The sequence below is a fragment of the Loxodonta africana genome, chromosome 4 (assembly GCF_030014295.1).
Source record: "Loxodonta africana isolate mLoxAfr1 chromosome 4, mLoxAfr1.hap2, whole genome shotgun sequence".
Classification (NCBI taxonomy): domain Eukaryota; kingdom Metazoa; phylum Chordata; class Mammalia; order Proboscidea; family Elephantidae; genus Loxodonta; species Loxodonta africana.
Window position 1 is genome coordinate 131,725,705 of NC_087345.1, and position 19,562 is coordinate 131,745,266.

The 19,562-nt window shown below is 40.0% G+C and overlaps 1 protein-coding gene across 1 annotated transcript; it reads right to left on the reverse strand.

Annotated features, from left to right (window-relative positions):
* Positions 1-5,856: 5,856 nt before the first annotated feature.
* On the reverse strand, positions 5,857-14,244 carry LOC100655828 (C-type lectin domain family 4 member C). The gene is made up of 6 exons (XM_003410805.3): positions 13,759-14,244; positions 13,090-13,182; positions 10,834-10,947; positions 10,143-10,288; positions 8,017-8,132; positions 5,857-7,133 (listed from the first exon to the last, which is right to left on the reverse strand). Exons 1-6 carry the CDS (start codon positions 13,784-13,786, stop codon positions 6,992-6,994), a joined length of 639 nt encoding a protein of 212 aa, XP_003410853.1. The 5' UTR covers positions 13,787-14,244; the 3' UTR covers positions 5,857-6,991.
* Positions 14,245-19,562: the final 5,318 nt, after the last annotated feature.

Sequence of the window (19,562 nt, forward strand, 5' to 3'; positions counted from 1 at the left end):
GTATTCTGACATAATCATCAACCAATCAAAAATTTTTTTGTTCAAAGTTCCTGATGAAATCATATATAAGTACCCTGAAAATCTTAATTACTCGGAGCACTGATTTACTGGATAATAACATGCTGCCCAACTTTAAAGTCGTCTATTAAACCTGCATTACAGTCTGTTAATGATGTTCCGAATTGTTTATTTTTGACAGGACACATGAGTTAATTCCCTGCTGGGTAGATATGACCTCCTCAGAAGGAAGTTAGACTTGAATTAACCTTGAAACAGCTGCAAAGTCAAGGTGTCCTCAATAGAGTCTGGAAGCCATTGGTTGAAGTATGAGCCCTAAGTAGCCAGTCACAAGAGGCATGACCTCATCAAGGAATTGTATATAAGAGGTTCCTAAAGGAGGATTTCTGAAGAACTGACAAAAAATATCCCAGGTAAAACATTTAGATATCTGTCATATCTATAGGGTACTAATGTCAGATTAAAATCTCTCAGAATGTAAGACTTTGTTCTTTTTCTCTAGTCCACGTCACACCCTAACCTCTCTGAGCAGTGGGAAAGTAGAGACACTTTTAAGAAAATTAGAGAGTAAAGCTTTGCTGTAGATCAAACTTACGATGAACCACACTTATGACCATCTTTTTTTTTTTTTTTTTACATCTTATTCATTAGTAATATGTACTACATACAATGTCGCAGCACTTAATTTGCTGATGTTACCGTTCTCAGATGTTAACTCGAGATATTCAAAGATTGGGGTTATAAAGATACTGATAACAAAAGGCAATAATAATGAAAAGTAAAAAGAGATATTCGACTTATGTCAGAACCGACTTACAACAGAGTCATCAGAAGGGAACCCCGTTGTAGGTTGAGGACTACCTGTGTTTAGATAAAAGTAATTAACTCATTAATGAAAGAGAGAGACTAGAAAAGTTCTGAATCTTCCCAAGTTTTCATTTAGGTATAGAAAGGAACTATTTTGGCATGGGGGCAACGTCTGACCTCCTCCAACTTCACAAGGGGGAAGGAGAATCAAGATCAACAGCCCAAGACTGATTCCAATGAGGCCAGGGTCAGACATGCCTCCCCTCTCTACCACCTTTACCAATTCTGTTGCCAATCGTCCCTCCCACAGCACTCTCTACTGGGTTCGATAATTCACACAGAACTCACAGACCGTACTCACAGTTATGAGGTTTATTAAGGAAGTAACAGTTACAGTTCAGGCTCAGGGACATTCAAGATACAGTTCTTCTATCAGGATAGCCTCTTCCCAGCAGTGTTCCCAGGCACGCCTCTCCCTGGCCCTCAGTCTCTGCCCAAAAGCACTCAACTTTCTCTCTCTGTGGGCCAGGAAGCCCACCACGCCGTCTCTTGCTGCCAGCTCTCTGCTGCTGGATCTCTCCTGCTAGTCTCTCCTTCCTTGGTGATGGGCTTCTCCTCTCTGCTCTGAAAATTGGCTCTCTTTTAAAGCAAAACTGACCAATCCCCCACAATTACCCTATCACACAATCACCTGGGTGGAAGTTACAAGACCATGCTAGAAAGGCCACACACAAAAGTAATTAATTGCACTGTCCTTGCATTCTATCAGGTCCAGCTTATCCAGTACAGTTATGCTCTGATGACTGTTTTATTCACCAGCAGCTACAGTTTATGAAAATGGATGTTTAGGCTTGGAAGGGAGTCTCTGCGTAGTGCAAACAGTTAATGTGTTTGGCTGTTAACCAAAAGGTTGGTGATTCAAGTCTATGCAGAGGTACCTTAAAAGAATTTCCTAGTGATCTACTTCAGAAAAATCAGCCATTGAAAACTTTATGGAGAAGTTCTACTCTGACACCCATGGTCACTGTGAGTCAGAATCAACTCGATGGAAACTGAAGGCTTGGAAGATGGTCATGGGGTGCAGGCTTGAGAAGTCATGGCCCAATGAGCGCTGAAGTCACAGTTGCAAGCACATGATGTAATATGATACATTAGAGTTATTTGCCCGTGAAATACTTTACAGATCTGGGGTTATCAAGGGAACAAAGGACATTTCTATACCTACCAAATTCCACACTATATTTTTGTGTGAAAAACATAAAAAAACAAACCAGAAAGTCAAACCTGTTGCCGTCAAGTCAATTCCAACTCATGGCTACCCCAATGTGTTACAGAATGGAATAGCTCCATAGGGTTTTCGTGGCTGTAATTTCTACAGAAGTAGATAGTCATGCCTTTCTTCCATGGTGCTGCTGCGTGGGTTCAAATCGCCAACCTCTGAGTTAGCGGTCAAGCTCTGACTGTTTGCACCACCTTATGAAAGGACAGGACTTTAAAAAAATTGCTATGATCCCGCTCAATTGATGCCTAGAATGGAAGTATAAATACCCCCAGAACCCTTGAGGAATTTTAAAAAATTGCATTTTAGGACTCTAAAAAATTTTCAGCACAATCATATACAAGGAACTCTGGTGGCACAGTGCTTAAGAGCTTGGCAGCTAACCCAAGGTCAGTAGTTCAAATCCACCAGCTGACCCTTGGAAACCCTATGAGGCAGTTCTACTCTGTCCTATGGAGTCACTATGAGTCAGAATCAACTCAATGGCAACTGGGTTATTCTATACAAAATGGGAATTAAAAAAAAAAGATGAGAAGATCCTTATAGCGTTTTACATGCCATAGAATATCAAGATACACAAAATGAGAAGGGGGAAATTATCTCTCATCTGGCATCTATCAGCATATTTTTTAGAGGACCAGCTAGACTTTCCGTGTCACTAGGAAAGAGATTTCATACTCTTCAATCAAAGGCACATAAATCCACAGACTAGAAGGGAAAACAACTGTAATGGGTTTGGGTTTGGTTTTGGTTAGAGATCTACTTCTGAAAATCAGCCAATGAAAACCCTATGGATCACAATGGTCCAGTCCACAACTGATCATGGAGATGGTACAGAACCAGGCAGCATTTCATTTTATTGTGCATGGAGTTGCTGTGAGTTGGGGGCTGATTGTAAGGCAGCTAACAGCAAAAGATGTCCATATCCTCATTCCTGGAATCTGTAAATATATGAGGTTATGTGGCAGATGGACATTAAGGGTATAAAAAAAAGGGTATAGATGGAATTAAAGTTGCTAATCAGCTGTCTTTAAGATTATCCTGGATTATGTGGGTGGGCCCAATGTAATCAGAAGGGTATTTGAAAGCAGAAGAGGGAGGCAGAAAAGGAGAGGAAGGTTTGTACTGCGGAAGAAAAAGTAATGTGAGATGTGAGGACCGGACTCACCTTTGCTAGCTTTCAAGCTGGAGGAAGTGGGCACAAATCAAGGAAGCTGGAAAAGGCAAGGAAACCAATTCTCCCCTAGGGAACACAGCCCTGTCACCACCTTGATTTTAGCTAGTAAAATCCTTGTAGGACTTCTAAACCTGCAGAACGGTAAGATAATAAATTTGTATTGTTTGAAGCCACTAAGTTTGTAGTGATTTGTTATAGAAACAATAGAAAACTAACATGGGAAACCATACATATAAATCAGTGGTCCTCAACTGAGAACACTTTTGTCCCCTCAAGGGATATTTGGCAATGTCTAGAAACATTTTTTGAAGTCTGAGCAAATAATCGGAGAAACTGGACTATATGAAGGTGAATGGGGCATCAGGATGGGAAGAAGGCTCATTAACAACCTGTGTTATGCAGATGACACAACCTTGCTTGCTGAAAGTGAAGAGGACTTGAAACATTTACTAATGAAGATCAAAAACCACAGCCTTCAGTATGGATTCCACCTCAACATAAAGAAAACAAAAATCCTCACAGCTGGACCAAAAAACAACATGATAAACGGAGAAAAGATTGAAGTTGTCAAGGATTTCATTTTACTTGGATCCACAGTCAACATTCGTGGAAGCAGCAGTCAAGAATCAAAAGACACATTGCATTGGCCAAATCTGCTGGAAAGGACCTCTTCAAAGTGTTGAAGAGCAAAGATGTCACCTTGAAGACTAAGGTGCGCCTGACTCAAGCCATGGTATTTTCAATTGCGTTATGTGCATGTGAAAGCTGAGCAATGAATAAGAAAGATCGAAGAAGAATTGACGCCTTTGAATTGTGGTGTTGGCGAAGAATATTGAATATACCATGGACTGCCAAAAGAACAAACAAGTCTGTCTTGGAAGAAGTACAACAAGAGTGCTCCTTAGAAGCAAGGATGGCGAGACTGCGTCTTACATACTTTGGACGTGTTGTCAGGAGGGATCAGTCCCTGGAGAAGGACATCATGCTTGGCAGAGTACAGGGTCAGCGGAGAAGAGAAAGATCCTCAACAAGATGGACTGACACAGCGGCTGCAACAATGGGCTCAAACATAACAACAACTGTAAGGATGGCGCAGGACCGGCCAGTGTTTCATTCTGTTGTGCATGGGGTCACTATGAGTCGGAACCAACTCGACGGCACCTAACAATAACAACACCATATAAAGGTAGCCATGAAAAGTCTGAGGGTTAGCTCACTTCATTCTACCAGCTTACGTGGAGATCAAGACTCAGACCAAATTCTGAGCCACACTCAGATTATTTGGCATTTATTCACTAGCAAGGGTACACAAAACATTTCTTACAAACTGTTATAAAACTCTGGTGGCATAGTGGTTAATAGCTGACCAAGAAGGTCAGCAGTTTGAATCTACCAGGTGCTCCTTGGAAACTCTATGGGACAGTTCTACTCCGCCTGATAGGGTTGCTATGAGTTGGAATTGACTCAACAGCAAAGGGTTTGGTTTTGGGTTTTACTATAAAACCAAAACCCATTGCCGACGAGTTGATTCTGACTCACTGCGACCCTATAGAACAGAACAGAGCTGCCCCATAGGGTTTCTAAGGCTGTAATCTTTACAGAAGCAAACAATCACATTTTTCTACCTCTGAGCGAGTGGGTTCCAACCACTGACCTTTCAGTTAGCAGTCAGCTGTTTAACCATGTGACACCAGGGATCCTTTGAAGGTCCCTGGGTGGTACAAATATTTTACATTCCATTGCTAACCTAAAGGTTGGTGGTTCGAACCCACCCAGCAGTACTATGAAGAAAAGGCCTGACAATCTGCTTCCCTTAAGATTACAGCCAAGAAAACCCTGTGGTTTCCACTCTGCCACGAGTTGAAAGGACTTGATGGCAACTAACAACAACGCTTTGAAGATGGAGGACAAGGTCACGGCCAAGAAATACAGGTGGCAGCTAGAAGCAAGGAAATGAATTCTTCTCTAGAGCCCCCAGAAGGAACCAGCCCTGCTGACACCCAGAATTTAGCCCATGAAAGTGATTTCAGGCATTTGTCCTCCATAACTGTAAAAGAATAAATTTGTGTTGTTTTAAGCCACTTTTTTTTTTTTTTTTTTAAGTTTTATGCTTGTGGTAATTTGTTATAGGGGCAACAGGAAACTAATACAGTTACCAAATGTAGTCCCACCATATCTGTTGGGGAGGCGTTTACCTCACAGGTCTGAGCTCAGGCATAAAATAATACTCCATAGGAGAAACTTTTTAAACTTTGGTTTCCCTTTTATTGTAAATGTAGACCAGAGATTCCTAATTTTGAAGAACTTGAAATAATACAGATGCCAAAGGTGAGGTCTTTTTTTTTAAAAGCTCCCAGGATTGTGAACATAGTGTGCAGCAAGACTTAAAACTTCTCATGCAGATGGACAAGTGAGAGGAATTGTGTATAAGTAGTTCTCTGAGAGTTAAACTAGTAAATTCTACATACAGTGGTTCAGCTCAGACCTAGAAAAATAACCAATCTTAATGTATAGTCAGGAAATGCGTGGCTGCAAACATGCCTCAAGATGATTGGGGCATAATCTCAGCACCTAGTGCAAAAATCTATGCAAGTAAAGCCATGGATGGAACCAGTTTTTATCATAATCAATTGTAATCACCGTGCCACAGCCATGAATTACAAGTAGTATTATAAATATGGAGTACCTGGCCTGTTCAAATGGTTAATGCATTTGGCTAATAACCAAAAGGTTGGAGCTTCAAGTCCACCCAGAATCTCCTCAGAAGAAAGGCCTGGCAATCTACTTTGAAAAATCAGTCATTAAAAACCCTATGGAGTACAGTTCTACTCTGACACACATGGGGTCACCATGAGTCGGTGTTGACTCAATGGCAGCTTTCTTTATATATAAATATGATATATTTTTATATTGTTGTAGAAATAGGATAATTTGTACAAACTTTAGCAAAAAGAAGGAGCTCTACTGGCTCAACAGTTAGAAGTGCTCGGCTGCTATCCAAAAAGTCATCAATTCAAACCCAACAGCCACTTCGTGGGAGAAAGATGTGGCAGTCTGCTTCCGTATCCCTTGGAAATCTTGGGGTTGCTATGAGTCAGAATTGACTCAATGGCAGCGGAGTTATAAAGCAGAGGGGTAAAAACAAACCAGGGGCCATTTTGGGTGACAATTCATTCATAAAAACTATGCATTTCTGTGAAACTATAAAGCAAAGAAAAAATTTGCAAGCTCAAGACTGAGCAGAGAAAGTTAAGAGCCCAAATAATATATTGGACTAAAGCTAGAATCTTACTTTCCTATGGATGGGTACTGAATTCTTCCTGCTACATAGTATGTTTTCAGTTAAAAGTAATGAATCTGTCTGAGAGAAATGGAGAATACTTTTGACCAAACCATAAAAAGAACAAGCCAGATATTGGGAGGATCCACATCAAATACTGATATCAGTACCTAACCCATTCCTAGTCAAACAGAAATTAGGAGAGAAGTCTCATGCTCCCTCCCTGTGTCTGCAAAAGGGCTCTCCAATTACGAGTGCATAAATGAATGAATGTGTGAACTGATTCTATCACAAGTGGAAAAGGTGACAGCCTACTGAAAATTTCTGTGGACATCCCTTAAACACAAGATACACATAATCAAAAAGCAAATTAGCTATTCCTTTCACGGTGGATGTCAATCCTACCACATGTCCCTGGAGAATATTCCATTCATAAGTAGATCTTTGTCATCTCGCAAATTGACCTTTGAGTTTCGCCACAAGAGGCATCGTTCCAGCCCCAGTTTTCATCACGAAAATTTATGATAACACAACGCTCATCATGCGTGTTGGGTTCACCATGATGCCAGAATCTGGAAAGGAGAAAAAGCATGAGGTTATTTCCTCAAACTGTGCTTTGAAAAGGGTTAGAGACTGTGAGAGCTGGGGTTGAACAATGTGGAGTCAAGTCAGGCAAGTCCAATCATTCCTTCCCCACTTCTCATGATGCCTCCTTTTGTAAAACCCTCAAGCAGCTTCTTCTCCATCTGTGCCTCTGACATTTCCCTTAAAAATTGTCCCCAAAAAACCCCCATATTCTGCCACCTTAAACAACTCAGGACTCATTAAACATCCTCCCGGCATCTACCCCAGAGGCTCCCGTCTACTTGTTCATCCATGTCTCCTCTTCCCACGGGACTGCCAATTCCATGGGGCTTCCTAAAGTGATGAAAAGATTTCCTCCTTGTCCCAAGTGTAAGTATAATGAATCCTTTATGCACTGCTGTTGAAGTCTGAAGAACTAGTGAAGATCTCTGGATCTGCTACTTACCCCCTGTCATCTTGGGCAAGTAATTTAATTTTCCTGATTCTCAGTTTTCCTATCTAAAAAATGGGGACTAGAGTAATACCCGTATGCATTTAACACAGTTGATATGAGGATAAAAGGTGGTAATGTATACTAAAGTACTTTAAAGTTTATAAAGAACTATGTAAATATGAGTTATTACAAGATGATCAGAGTCTAGCATTCTTGTTTTATGAAAACATTAACTGATTATGATCTTAATTGACATAATATAAAATTTTTATTTAGAGATATAAATATGGCTAAAAGCACAGACTTTGGTGTCAAATAGAATTAAAAAAAAGTGTTCTGGGTTTTTTGCCTGTTTAAGAGCTGGTAGCTGAAACACCCTAAAACTCTAGTAATTACAGTCCAGGACCCAAGATTGCTTGATCTAATTCTATACTCACGAAACACTTTCGTTGTATGGTGACCGATCAACCCATTGCCACTGGTGCTTCCCCTCTGGGTCTGACAGCCCCACATAGTAAGCAAAATTTCCATCCAGCTTCTGGTTGATGAATTGCTGAGGGGAGGAAAGAAAGGACTCACAGCTTTTATAGTTATTTAGGTTGTACTGAATTCTTTGTGGCCTTAGAAGAGAAGAAAATGAAAGGAGCCACCAGGAACAGCCACATGGGGTGCCTGCCCAGGAACACAGGTCCTTCCCTGGCTGAATAGGGCAGGATCAAAGACATCAGTTGTGAACGTGATGTTCAGAACATATGGGAGCAAATTCTATCCACGATCCTAAAGAATTCTCATTTCCTATTCCTTTGCTAAACCACAGGATTCTTCAAGGCCGTACATGCTAATGGGGAACTTTCCCTGTCCTAAAATTTTCTCCTTGCAAAGGGAGTTCAGTTAGAATATCCTTAGTCTACTCTGTGCCCTTTACTCATGCCCAGGGGAAGAGAAGTGCTTCATATGAAAAAACTGGTAAAAACTAGCTGGGCATGCTTGATACATTGCAGAATTATAACTTGGGGGAAAGCCTGCTCGCAGAGGGCAAGAGACCTCATTTGCTTTTCCGTCATCATCCCTGTCCTCAGTGTGAGCCAATCATCATCCAGTGGGTCAATAAGACAGGGTGGTTCTGAGGTCACACTGATTTACATCCTCCCATTTGAACTCCATCATTAATTACAGTTTTTTTTTTTTTTAATTTTCCCTGTTTTACGCTTTTTAATTTTTTCCGTTAATAGTTCTAGCAGGGAAGATGATAATCAGGGGTGCCACCCTTTAAAAGCCCTGAGGTGTATAATCGAGTTTTGCAAGATTAGTTTTACTTGGAAAATGTCAGGGATGCTTTATCTTCACATACATATTAATTCTTGACTGCAGATCTTTGCAATTTAATTTTTTTCTCTACTTTCCATAGTATCTCTTCCCTGTGAAGCAGTTAATTATTCCTAAGCATTTTCATATAAATGGTTGTTATCAATGTTGTTTGTTGAATGTAGTAGGACTTCCACTTCCAATAATGGTGGACTAAGTAATTTTGGATTAAACTTCCTGTTGAAGTCAAGAAAATAAGCTGGATGTAATATGAAAAAACTTAATGTCTCAAAGAGCTCACAAAACAGTGAGAACTTATCAAGCAAAGATCCAAAAGAAAATGGAAATTCAGAGAGATAAGCCTGGAATTTATGGCCATTTTTGCTCAGGGAAATTTTATTGATCTAGAAGAGGCAGTTGAGGGATAGGACAGCACTTTTAGCAACTCCACAGGGCTGGGAGATAAAAGTTAGAGCCCAGGGCCCAGAAAAGGGGTCAGAGTGACTAGACAGTACACCAGACATAACACAGATTAGAGTCTGTCTTGAAATCATGTGAACTGTATAGAAATTTCAAGCCCTCAGTTTGTGTTATTGTAATGTAAGATTTCTCGGGCCAAGGCATATAGCAGGATAATACTCTAAGCCTCTAATTATTTCTATAAAATTTCCAAATGCAGTATCAACACAGAATGAAAGATAATTGTGCACACAATGTCAAGAGGAACAGTAAAAACAAGCATAAAGGGATTCCAGATATTTCAATTATCTGGGACAGACTGTAAAGCCATGAGCTTATTACGTTCAAGGAGACAAAAAGCAAGCTTGATCAGAAATCGAACATTATAAAATTTGACACAGCACATTTGAAGAAAAAACCAAGAGATATTTTAGAATTAAAAATACAATAACTGAAATTAGAACTCAGTGAATAGATGCAATAGCAGAATAAATACTGATAAGAAAGGATTAGTGAATTGGAAAAAAGAAACTATTCAAATACAGAGAGATAGAAAATACTGAAAAGGAAATAAGAGATGTAGAGGATACCTCAAGAAGGGCCTTTACCGTTTTCCCACTCCCATCTCAAATTCACCATTTCGTTTGCCTGGATTTGCTCAAGAATTTGTTTTATTCAAATACCTGTCGCATGTGCCAAATTTCAGGGCAATAAAACAAACAAACAAATGAAAAAGATTCTTCTCCTAAACCAAGAGAAGAAGCAAGGCTCGTTGACCACTTCTTCTATAGGAAAGTACCTGCTCATCCTTAGTGCTGATCGTCATCAGATGGGCCCCCATCTCAGAGCAGTTCTTCTCACTATCAGTCCAATTTTTCAATTCAGTAGAAATAAAGTAGCAGCTGGACTGAAATGGACTCCAGGGGGTTGGGCAGCAGTGCCAATCTTCCAGAATAAACATAGAGCAACAACAAAAAAATTAAGGGTGAATCCCACCCAGTACCCAGTGCCCTCAAATACACCTCATAAAAAACTATAAGACTCACTAAGCTTAGGTTCCATTAATGATTCCCAAAGATTTTCTAAAGCTGAGTTCATTTACTGGTATATTTAATAATCCCCAGATCATTTCACTCTAAATTGGCTGACAAACTTTTCATGTAAAGGGTCAGATAGTAAATATTTAGACTTTGTGAGCCATATGGTCTCTGTCACAACTGTTCAACTTTGCTATTGTAGCATACAAGCACAGAAAGAATACATAAATGAATGAGCATGATGTGTTCCAGATGTGGCATTCTGCTCCCATAAAGATTACAGCCTTCAAAACCCTATGGGGAAGTTCTACTCTGCCCTATAGGGTCGCTATAAGTTGAAAATGGGTTTTAGTTTAAACCAGCCTGAAGTTCAAAAGTTTCAGTGCTGAAGATATAAAATATTGGACTAGGAATTGGTTACTAGGAAAGGAAGTCTTAGTGCTCGCTGTGTACCTTTTAGCCCCTTTCCTTCGTTGAAGCAGGTCAAACGTGAATGATATTCTTGGTGGTCTTGTAGTTTAAACAGCTTTTTGCCAATTTTGGTATACACAGAATTATCACGATTCACTGGAAAAGAGGAAGAAGGGTTAGTTCTCATTGTTTTTAGTGTGTCTGTGCTGGGCTATAGAGCCTAATGCTCTTACAAAGTCTACACCTGTCTTTCTCTCCCGCCCCTCTTTACCCACACTGGCTTAACCCCACACCCAGCTCATGCTTCTTTCTGTGAAAGCTCAGTAAAAAACATTCTGTTAATCCTGCTTTCTCATTTTCATTTATCTTATTTTTTTTATAAGTTTACATATATATCTTGATCTCCCTCTACTAGAATATAAACTATCAAGTTCAGGTGTCATGGATTAAATTGTGTCCCCAAAAATATCTGTCGACTTTGCTAGGCCATGGTTCCCAGTATTGTATGATTATCATTTTGTCATCTGGTGTGATTTCCCTATGTGTTGTAAATCCTATCACTATGATGTTAGTGAGATGGATTAGTGGCAGTTATATTGATGAGATCTACAAGACTAGATAGTGTTTTAAGCCAATCTCTTTTGAGATATAAAAGAAAGAATCGAGCAGAGAGACACGGAGACCTCACACCACCAAGAAACAAGAGCCAGGAAAATAGCAAGTCCTTTAGACCCAGGGTTCCTGAGCTAAGAAGCTCCTTGACCAGGGGAAGATTGATGACAAGGACCTTTCTCCAGAGCCAACAGAAAGAGAAAGCCTTACCCTGGAGCTAACAACCTGAATTTGTCTTTGTAGCCTACTAGAATCGACTAGACGGCAGTAAGTTTAGTGAGAGAGTGAGAAAATAAATTTCTCTTTGCTAAGGCCACCCACTTGTGTTATTTCTGTTACAACAGCACTAGATGACTAAGATACCAGGGAAGGAACTTGTATTCACACTGTGTATCCAGCACCTAGAATAGTGACCTGCACATAAATAAATATTCCTAACAGCTTCTTAACTCTATTAATCCTAAAAGATTACAGATCTTTTGATATTTCTGAATTTTCTGACTACTGAAAGTGCTGAAAACTACATGGGTAAAATTAAAACTGAGACCTAGCCTTTTGGAGACATTTAGACATCTTTCACTAAAAATGGTTTCTTTTCATTGGCATGCACATGGAGCAAGAATAGATCTTTTTCTGATCCTTACTCAAGTTTCCACTGGTTTATTTCACCATTCTGATTTTGAGACTGAACACAAACTCCTCTGTCTTCCTCTTAATTTAGTTCCTGCATGTCTTTTTTGCTCTTAAATAATTGAATAAAGTAATTAACCATCCTTAAATCCCTTTGTCTCTTGCCCTTGACCATAAAAAGTAAAATTTAACTTCAGTGATGATTCCATTTCTGAACCCTGTGAGATGTTTATAACCTGAAGGAGACCGCAGACTGTATCACCAACATGTTTTCATTTGACACAGGAAGTTTTATGTAGTGACTTCCTCACAGATTTCTATTTATCTTTAAAATATCAGAGGCTAGAGCATGTTAGGACAACCAAATGGTAGAAAGGAGGATACAGAAATCTCTGAGGCTTCTCCAAGATACAAAACCTGGCAAAGGGAGAGGAATGATATCATTTATTTCATTTATTCCTTCTCATGTTGGGGAGACTCCTACATGACGATCAAAAACTTAGAGTTTTGAAATCATAAGAGGAATGTTACTTATATTCTCAATTTAAAAAAGAAAAAACACCCTATAGGACAGAGTAGAACTGCCTATAAGTTTTCCTAAGACTGTTCGTTCATCTTTGTGGAAGCAGACTACCACATCTTTCTCCTGCAGAGCAGCTGGTGGTTTCAAACCGCTGTCCTTTCATTTAGCAGCCAAGTTCTTAACCACTGTGCCACTAGGGCTCCTCAAGAATAGGGGTTAGGATTTACAGCACACGTTTTAGGGGGACACAATTCAATCCACAATAGATGGTGCTACAACTGGCACACAGAGAGATGAGGTCATGATCACAATTGAGAAAATGCAGCTAGGACCAGGCAAAGTAAACCTAGAAGGATAATCAGTTAACCAAAATGATTAATAATAATAACTTACATCACAAAAAGCACGGCATTCCCAATAAGGGTTGCCATTTTATGGCTGGAGGAAAGGAGGAACTACGTTTTCTGGGAATCTTTATAAAGTGTGATTGAGAAAAGAAACAAGAGACAGCTACTTTTTGGCCAAGAACTTACCCAAACAGCTCACAATGAAACAGGCACTGAGAAGCGAGAGGGAAACCACAGCAGTAGGCCAGACCTTCACCCGATGCCACCAGACTTCTCTCTCTGTCAGATTAGAGGGACAAATGCACAGAGTTATGATCCCCACCAACAGGGAGCCACGGAAAAAAAGATTCCTAAGGAGGTTAGAACAGTGCGGAGGCCAAACTATGAGCAAACAGTAATTAAAAAAGAAAAACTGAAAGCAAGAAGAAACCACAGAAATTCCCTCAGAACAAATGACCAGGTAGTAGCCTGGAGCCCAAGACAAATTTAGGCAAAACTCACCCAGAGTCAACTGCACTTTCTACTTCCCTACTCCTTCCCCTTGAATCTCACATCCTCCAGGTGATTTCCTGCCTTTCTCCAATATCATTTTGCCTTCAATTTCTCACCTCTATACAGGGTCAAATTCCTACACTTTCAAAGACTTCTAGGCCTGAGTGGTATTGTTTTTTCCGTTTTTTCACCTTTCCCTGACTCTTGGTCCCACATGCATTTTGATACTGAAATTGTTATGATTTCACCATTCTTTCATGAAAAGCTGTCTTCTTTTTCCAAAGTCATCCTTACACCTCAATGTCTGTTTTCTCATTCCATTACACTCCCACCACCTTCTCTAGAACCGAGAAGAGTGCTCACCTCTCTCTTGAGGTTGTCCTCTCACCATTGTGTGCGCACACACACGTTTCTGGCTCCCTGTGATCAGGAGGTCCAGGAGCTCTTAAGTCACTCTCCCTGGAGATGTTACCACAGAGGTCTGGCTTCTTTCCAAGAGGCCAAGTATATATTAAGCCTTTAGTACCTGCTCTGATGAAGCTAAAAGATGTGACTCAGAAGACTTTCTGCAGCGATCTCAAGTTTCCTGTTTAAAATATACATTATCTTCAGAAAGATGGAACACAAAAGAGGAAACTGAGAAATCTGAGGTGGCAGTTTTGATCATTTGCTTCTTTTTTATTGTGGTGAAAATATACACACCAAACCATCTGTCAGCATAACTTTCACATTTACAATTCAGTGATAATTGGTTATATTTTTCATGTTGTGCCACCATTATCAGTGTCATTTTTCAAAACATTCCACCACCATTAACATAAACTCAGTGCCCCCAAACAGAAACTTCCCCTTTCCCCCTCCCTGTCACTTCTGGTAACCATTAATAATCTTTGGTTTCTATATATTTGCTTATTTCTTATAAGTGAGATCATACAGTATTTGTCCTTCTGCAGCTGACTCGATTTGCTCCTCATAATGTGTTCAAGGTTCACCCGTGTTGTGGCACGCATCAGAACTTCATTTCTCCTTATGGCTGCATAGTATTCCATTGTATGTGTATACCGCATTTTGCTTATCCATTCATCTGTTGATGAATGTTTCAGTTGTTTTAACTTTTTGGCTATTGTGAAAAGTGCAACATGAACATTGGTGTACAGGTTTCTGTTTGCATTCCTGCCTTCGCTTCTGGGTGAGATTACTGGGCCATATGGTAATTTTGGAGCCCTTGCGGTGCAGTGGTTGAGAGTATGGCTGCTATCCAAAAGGTCAGCAGTTCAAATCCACCAGCCATTTCTTGGAAACCCTATGGGATAGTTCTACTCTGTCCTATAGGGTTGCTATGAGCAGAAATAAACCCAATGGCCTTTTTTTTTTTTAAATGATAATTCTACGTTCAACTTTTTGAGACACCGTCAAACTATTTTCCACAGTGGCTGCACCATTTTATATTCCCATCAGCAATGGACGAGGGCTCCAGTTTCTCCACAACCTCATCAACACATGTTGTTTCCTGGGGTTTTTTGGTCATGCCGTTCTAATGGGGTAAGATGATATTTATTGTGGCTCTGATTTGCGTCTTCCTTAAAAAAAAAAAAAAATTTTTTTTTTTTATGGTAATGATGTTGAGCATCTTTTCATGTGCTTGTTGTCCATTTGAATATCCTCTTCGGTGAATTGTCTGTTCAAGTCCTTTGTCCATTTTTTGATTAGGTTGTTTGTCTTTTTGTTGTTAAGTTGAAGTTTTTTTAAATCCATTTTGGACATCAGGCCCTTATCCGATATATGGTTCCCCAAAAATTTTCTCCCAATCTGTAAGTTATCTGTTCACTTTGTTGATAAAGTCCTTTGGTGTACAAAAGCATTTAATTTTTATGAGGTCGCATTCATCTATTTGTCTTTTGCTGCTTGAGATTTATCACATATGATAACCTATTGTTAAACACTAGGTCCCACAGCCTCAGTCCTACACTTTCTTCAAAGAATTTCATGGTTTTAGTTTTCACATTTATGTCCTTGATCCATTTTGAACTGGCTTTTGTAAATGGTGTGAGGCATAGATTCTGGCCCTTCTTCTGTATGTGGAAATCCACTTTTCCCAATACCATTCATCGAAGAACTCTTCCTTCCCCATTTAATGGACTTAGCACCCTTGTTGGAAATCAATTGACATAGGTGTATGGATTTATTTCTGGACTTTCAAATCTACTTCCTTGGTCTATATGTCTATTATTATACCAGTATCAGGCTGTTTTAATTACTGCAGCTTTGTAGTATGTTTTAAAAGAAAGAAGAGTGAGTCCTTTTACTTTATTTTTCTTTTTCAAAATTGCTGGTGGCACAGTGGTTAAGCACTTGGCTCTGACTGAAACATCAGCGCTTTGAACACACCAGCTGCTCCACAGCAGAAAGATGTAGCGGTCTGCTTATGTAAAGACTACTGTTTTGGAAACCCTATGGGGCAGTTCTACTCTATCCGTAGAAACACTATGAGTCATAATTGACTAGATGGCAATGAGTTTTTCAGAGTCCCTTGCTGTTCCATAGAAATCTGATGATTGTCTTTTTAATTTCTGCAAAGAAGGCTGTTGGAATTTTGATGGGTATTGCATTGGATTTATAGATTGCTTTGGTAGTCTTACCTATATTAAGCCTTCCAATCCATGAACACAAAATATCCTTGCATTTATTTAGGTCTTCTTAAATTACTTTTAGTAATGTTTTATAATTTTCTGTGTACAAGTCCTTCACCTTCCTGGTTAAATTTATTCTTAGGTACTTTATTTATTATTTTTTTAATACTACTGTAAATGGTAATGTTTCCCTAATTTCCTTTTCAGATAATTCATTACTGACATATAGAAACGCAACTAATTTTGGGGTATTGACTTTCTACCCAACCACTTTACTGAATTCATTTATTAGTTCTAATAGCTTTCTTGAAGAATATTTGGGGTTTTCTGTGTATAGGATCATGTCACCTGCAAAAGGGATAGTTTTACTTCCTCCTTCCTAATTTGGATACATTTTTTTCCCAACCTAATTGCTACTTAGTTTCTTACATGAAATTTTTCTACTTCTACACAATCAGACATACAAAAGAGATTTTTTTTTTTATGTTCTAAGTAATTAACCGCTAGGCTTTAAATAAATTTGGTGCTTCCTGTGGATCCTAACAAATTATAGATAACATTGCAAAGAATGGGAATTCCAGAGGAACCTGTTCATAGGTCAAGAGGCAGTCGTTTGAACAGAACAAGGTGATACTGAGTGATTTAAAGTCAGGGAAGGTGTGTGTCAGGGTTGTATCGTTTCACCAAACGTATTCAATCTGTATGCTGAGTAAATAATCTGAGAAACTGGACTATTTGAAGAAGAACGGGGCATCAGGATTGAAGGAAGACTCATTAACAGCCTGAGTTATGCAGATGACACAACCTTGCTCGCTAAAAGTGAAGAGGACTTGAAGCACTTACTGATGAACATCAAAGACCACAGCCTTCAGTATGCATCACACCTCAACATAAAGTAAACAAAAATCCTCACAACTGGCCCAATAGGCAACATCATGATAAACAGAGAAAAAATTGAAGTTGTTAAGGATTTCATTTTACTTGGATCCACAATCAAAACCCATGGAAGCAGCACTTAAGAAATCAAAAGGTGCATTGCACTGGGCAAATCTGCTGCAAAATACCTCTTTAAAGTGTTGAAAAGCAAAGACGTCACCTTGAAGACTAAGACACGGCTTACGCAAGCCATGGTATTTTCCGTCACATCATGTGGATGCCAAAACTGGGCAATGAATAAGGAAGACAGAAGAAGAATTGACACCTTTGGATTGTGGTATTGGCGAAGAATACTGAATATACCATGGACTGCCAAAAGAATGAACAAATCTGTCTTGGAAGAAGTACAAGCAGAATACTCCTTGGAAGCAAGGATGGTGAGAGTACATCTTACATATTTTGGACATGTTGTCAGAAGAGATCAGTCCCTGGAGAAGGACATCAAGCTTGGTAGAAGGTCAGCCAAAAAGAGGAAGACCCTCAAGGAGATGGACTTACACTGTGGCTGCAACAATGGGCTGAAGCATAACAACAATTGTGGGCATGGAGCAGGACCAGGCAGTGTTTCATTCTGTTGTACATAGGGTTGCTATGAGTCCGAACCAACTCAACAGTACCTAACAACAACAAATCGGGGACTTGATGGTGCAGTGGTTAAGAGCTACAGTTACCAACCAAAAGGTTGGCTGTTCTAATCCCCCACCCACTGCTTGGAAGCTGTAGGTTCTAAGGAAATCACCCAGTTAGCTTTAAATAAATTTACTGCTCCCATCTCTTGTCTCTAGGGTTGCTGTGAGTGGGATTCAACTCGATGGCAACAAGTATGGTAGTATGGTGTAATGAATCTACAGCCTTCAACATAAAGAAAACAAAAATCCTCACAACTGGACCAATAAGCAACATCATGGTAAACAGAAAAAGATTGAAGTTGTCAAGGATTTCATTTTACTTGGATCCACAATTGACATCCATGAAGGCCAAAAAAAAACAAACTTGTTGCCGTCGAGTCGATTCCGACTCATAGCGACCCTATAGGAAAGAGCAGAACTGTCCCTTAGAGTTTCCAAGGAGCGCCTGGTGGATTTGAACTACCAACCTTTATGGTTAGCAACTGTAGCTCTTAACCACTACGCCACCAGAGTTTCCACCCATAGAGGCAGCAGTCAAGAAATCAAATGACTTATTGCACTGGGCAAATCTGCTGCAAAAGATCTCTTTAAAGTGTTGAAAAACAAAGCTGTTACTTTGAGGACTAAGGTGCCCCTGACCCAAGCCATGATATTTTCAATCGCCTCATATGTATGCGAAAGCTGGACAATGAATAAGGAAGGCCACAGAAAAATTGACAACTTTGAATTATGGTGTTGGTGAAGAGTATTGAATATACCATGGACTGCTGAAAGAACAAAAAAGTATGTCTTGAAAGAAGTACAGCCAGAATGCTCCTTAGAAGCAAGGATGGCAAGACTTCTCTCAGGTGCTTTGGACATGTTGTCAGGAGGGGCCAGTTCCTGCAGAAGGACACCATGCTTGGTAAGGTAGAGGGTCAGCAAAAAGAGGAAGACCCTCAATGAGGTGGATTGACACAGTGGCTACAACAATGGGCTCAAGCATAGCAAGGATTGTGAGGATGGCACAGGACCGGGCAGTGTTTTGTTCTGTTGTATGAGTCGGAACCGACTCGACAGCACCTAACAACGGCAACGAATCTGTTTTTATTTTTATTAGATTTTGTGTATCATTTAACTCATCTGCTGAAAAACCTGTTGGAAAATCAGTCTTTGCCACAATAAGTTTTATTCATGAAAATCGAGCGGGCAAAACGTATTGCGGTAATCATTATACGCTACAGCGCTAAATCATTATCTGTTATCAGCGTTCTCCTCCTTCACAACCCTACATCTAAGGCTGTCAGCAGAGGCTGCGAATCGGCTCACCTGGGGGGCGCAGCGGTTAAGTGTTAGGCTGCCAACCAAAAGGTCTACAGTTCAAATCCACCAGCCACTCCTTGGAAACCTTAGGGGGCAGCTCTATTCTGTCCTGTGAGGGTCGCTGTGAGTCGAAATTGACCGGACAGCAACCAATACCTATTCTGGGCCCATCTCTAGACCAGTTAAATCAGAACCTCCCAGGGCATGTAGAGGTAGGTGGAATCTTTTTTTTTTTTTTAAGTTCCCTAGGTGCAGCTAAGGTTGGGAACAACTGGCCTAGATTCTATGCCAATATATGTACAGATATTCCACCTGAAGTTTCACACCTGCATTTCCTTCCGAAGAGTAAACGATTCCTATGGAAAATCTTGCATGTAGTTCATTATCTCAATCCCTGAACCATCTCATTAAGGTCCTTAAACTCTTTTACTCCCAAAACCCCTCAGACTGGGAACATAGAGTCAGTACGATGTTGAGTTCAAACAAAACCCAAAAGCCATTGCCATTGAGTGGATTCTGACTCATACTGACCCTAAAAGACAGAGTAGAACCGCCCCATAGGGTTTCCAAGGAGCAGCTGGTGGGATCGAACTGCTGGTCTTTTAGGTTAGCAGCCAAGTTGTTAACCACTGCACCACCAGGGCTCCTCACTAAGCTCAGGCAGGTAAAA

Coding starts and splice junctions, on each gene's coding strand:
- LOC100655828 (XM_003410805.3), bottom strand. CDS start 13,786: ATGGTGAGAGGACAACCTCAAGAGAGAG. Junction 13,183..13,758: donor AGGACAACCTCAAGAGAGAG/GTGAGCACTCTT, acceptor CTAATCTGACAG/AGAGAGAAGTCTGGTGGCAT. Junction 10,948..13,089: donor TTTCATTGTGAGCTGTTTGG/GTAAGTTCTTGG, acceptor CCTCTTTTCCAG/TGAATCGTGATAATTCTGTG.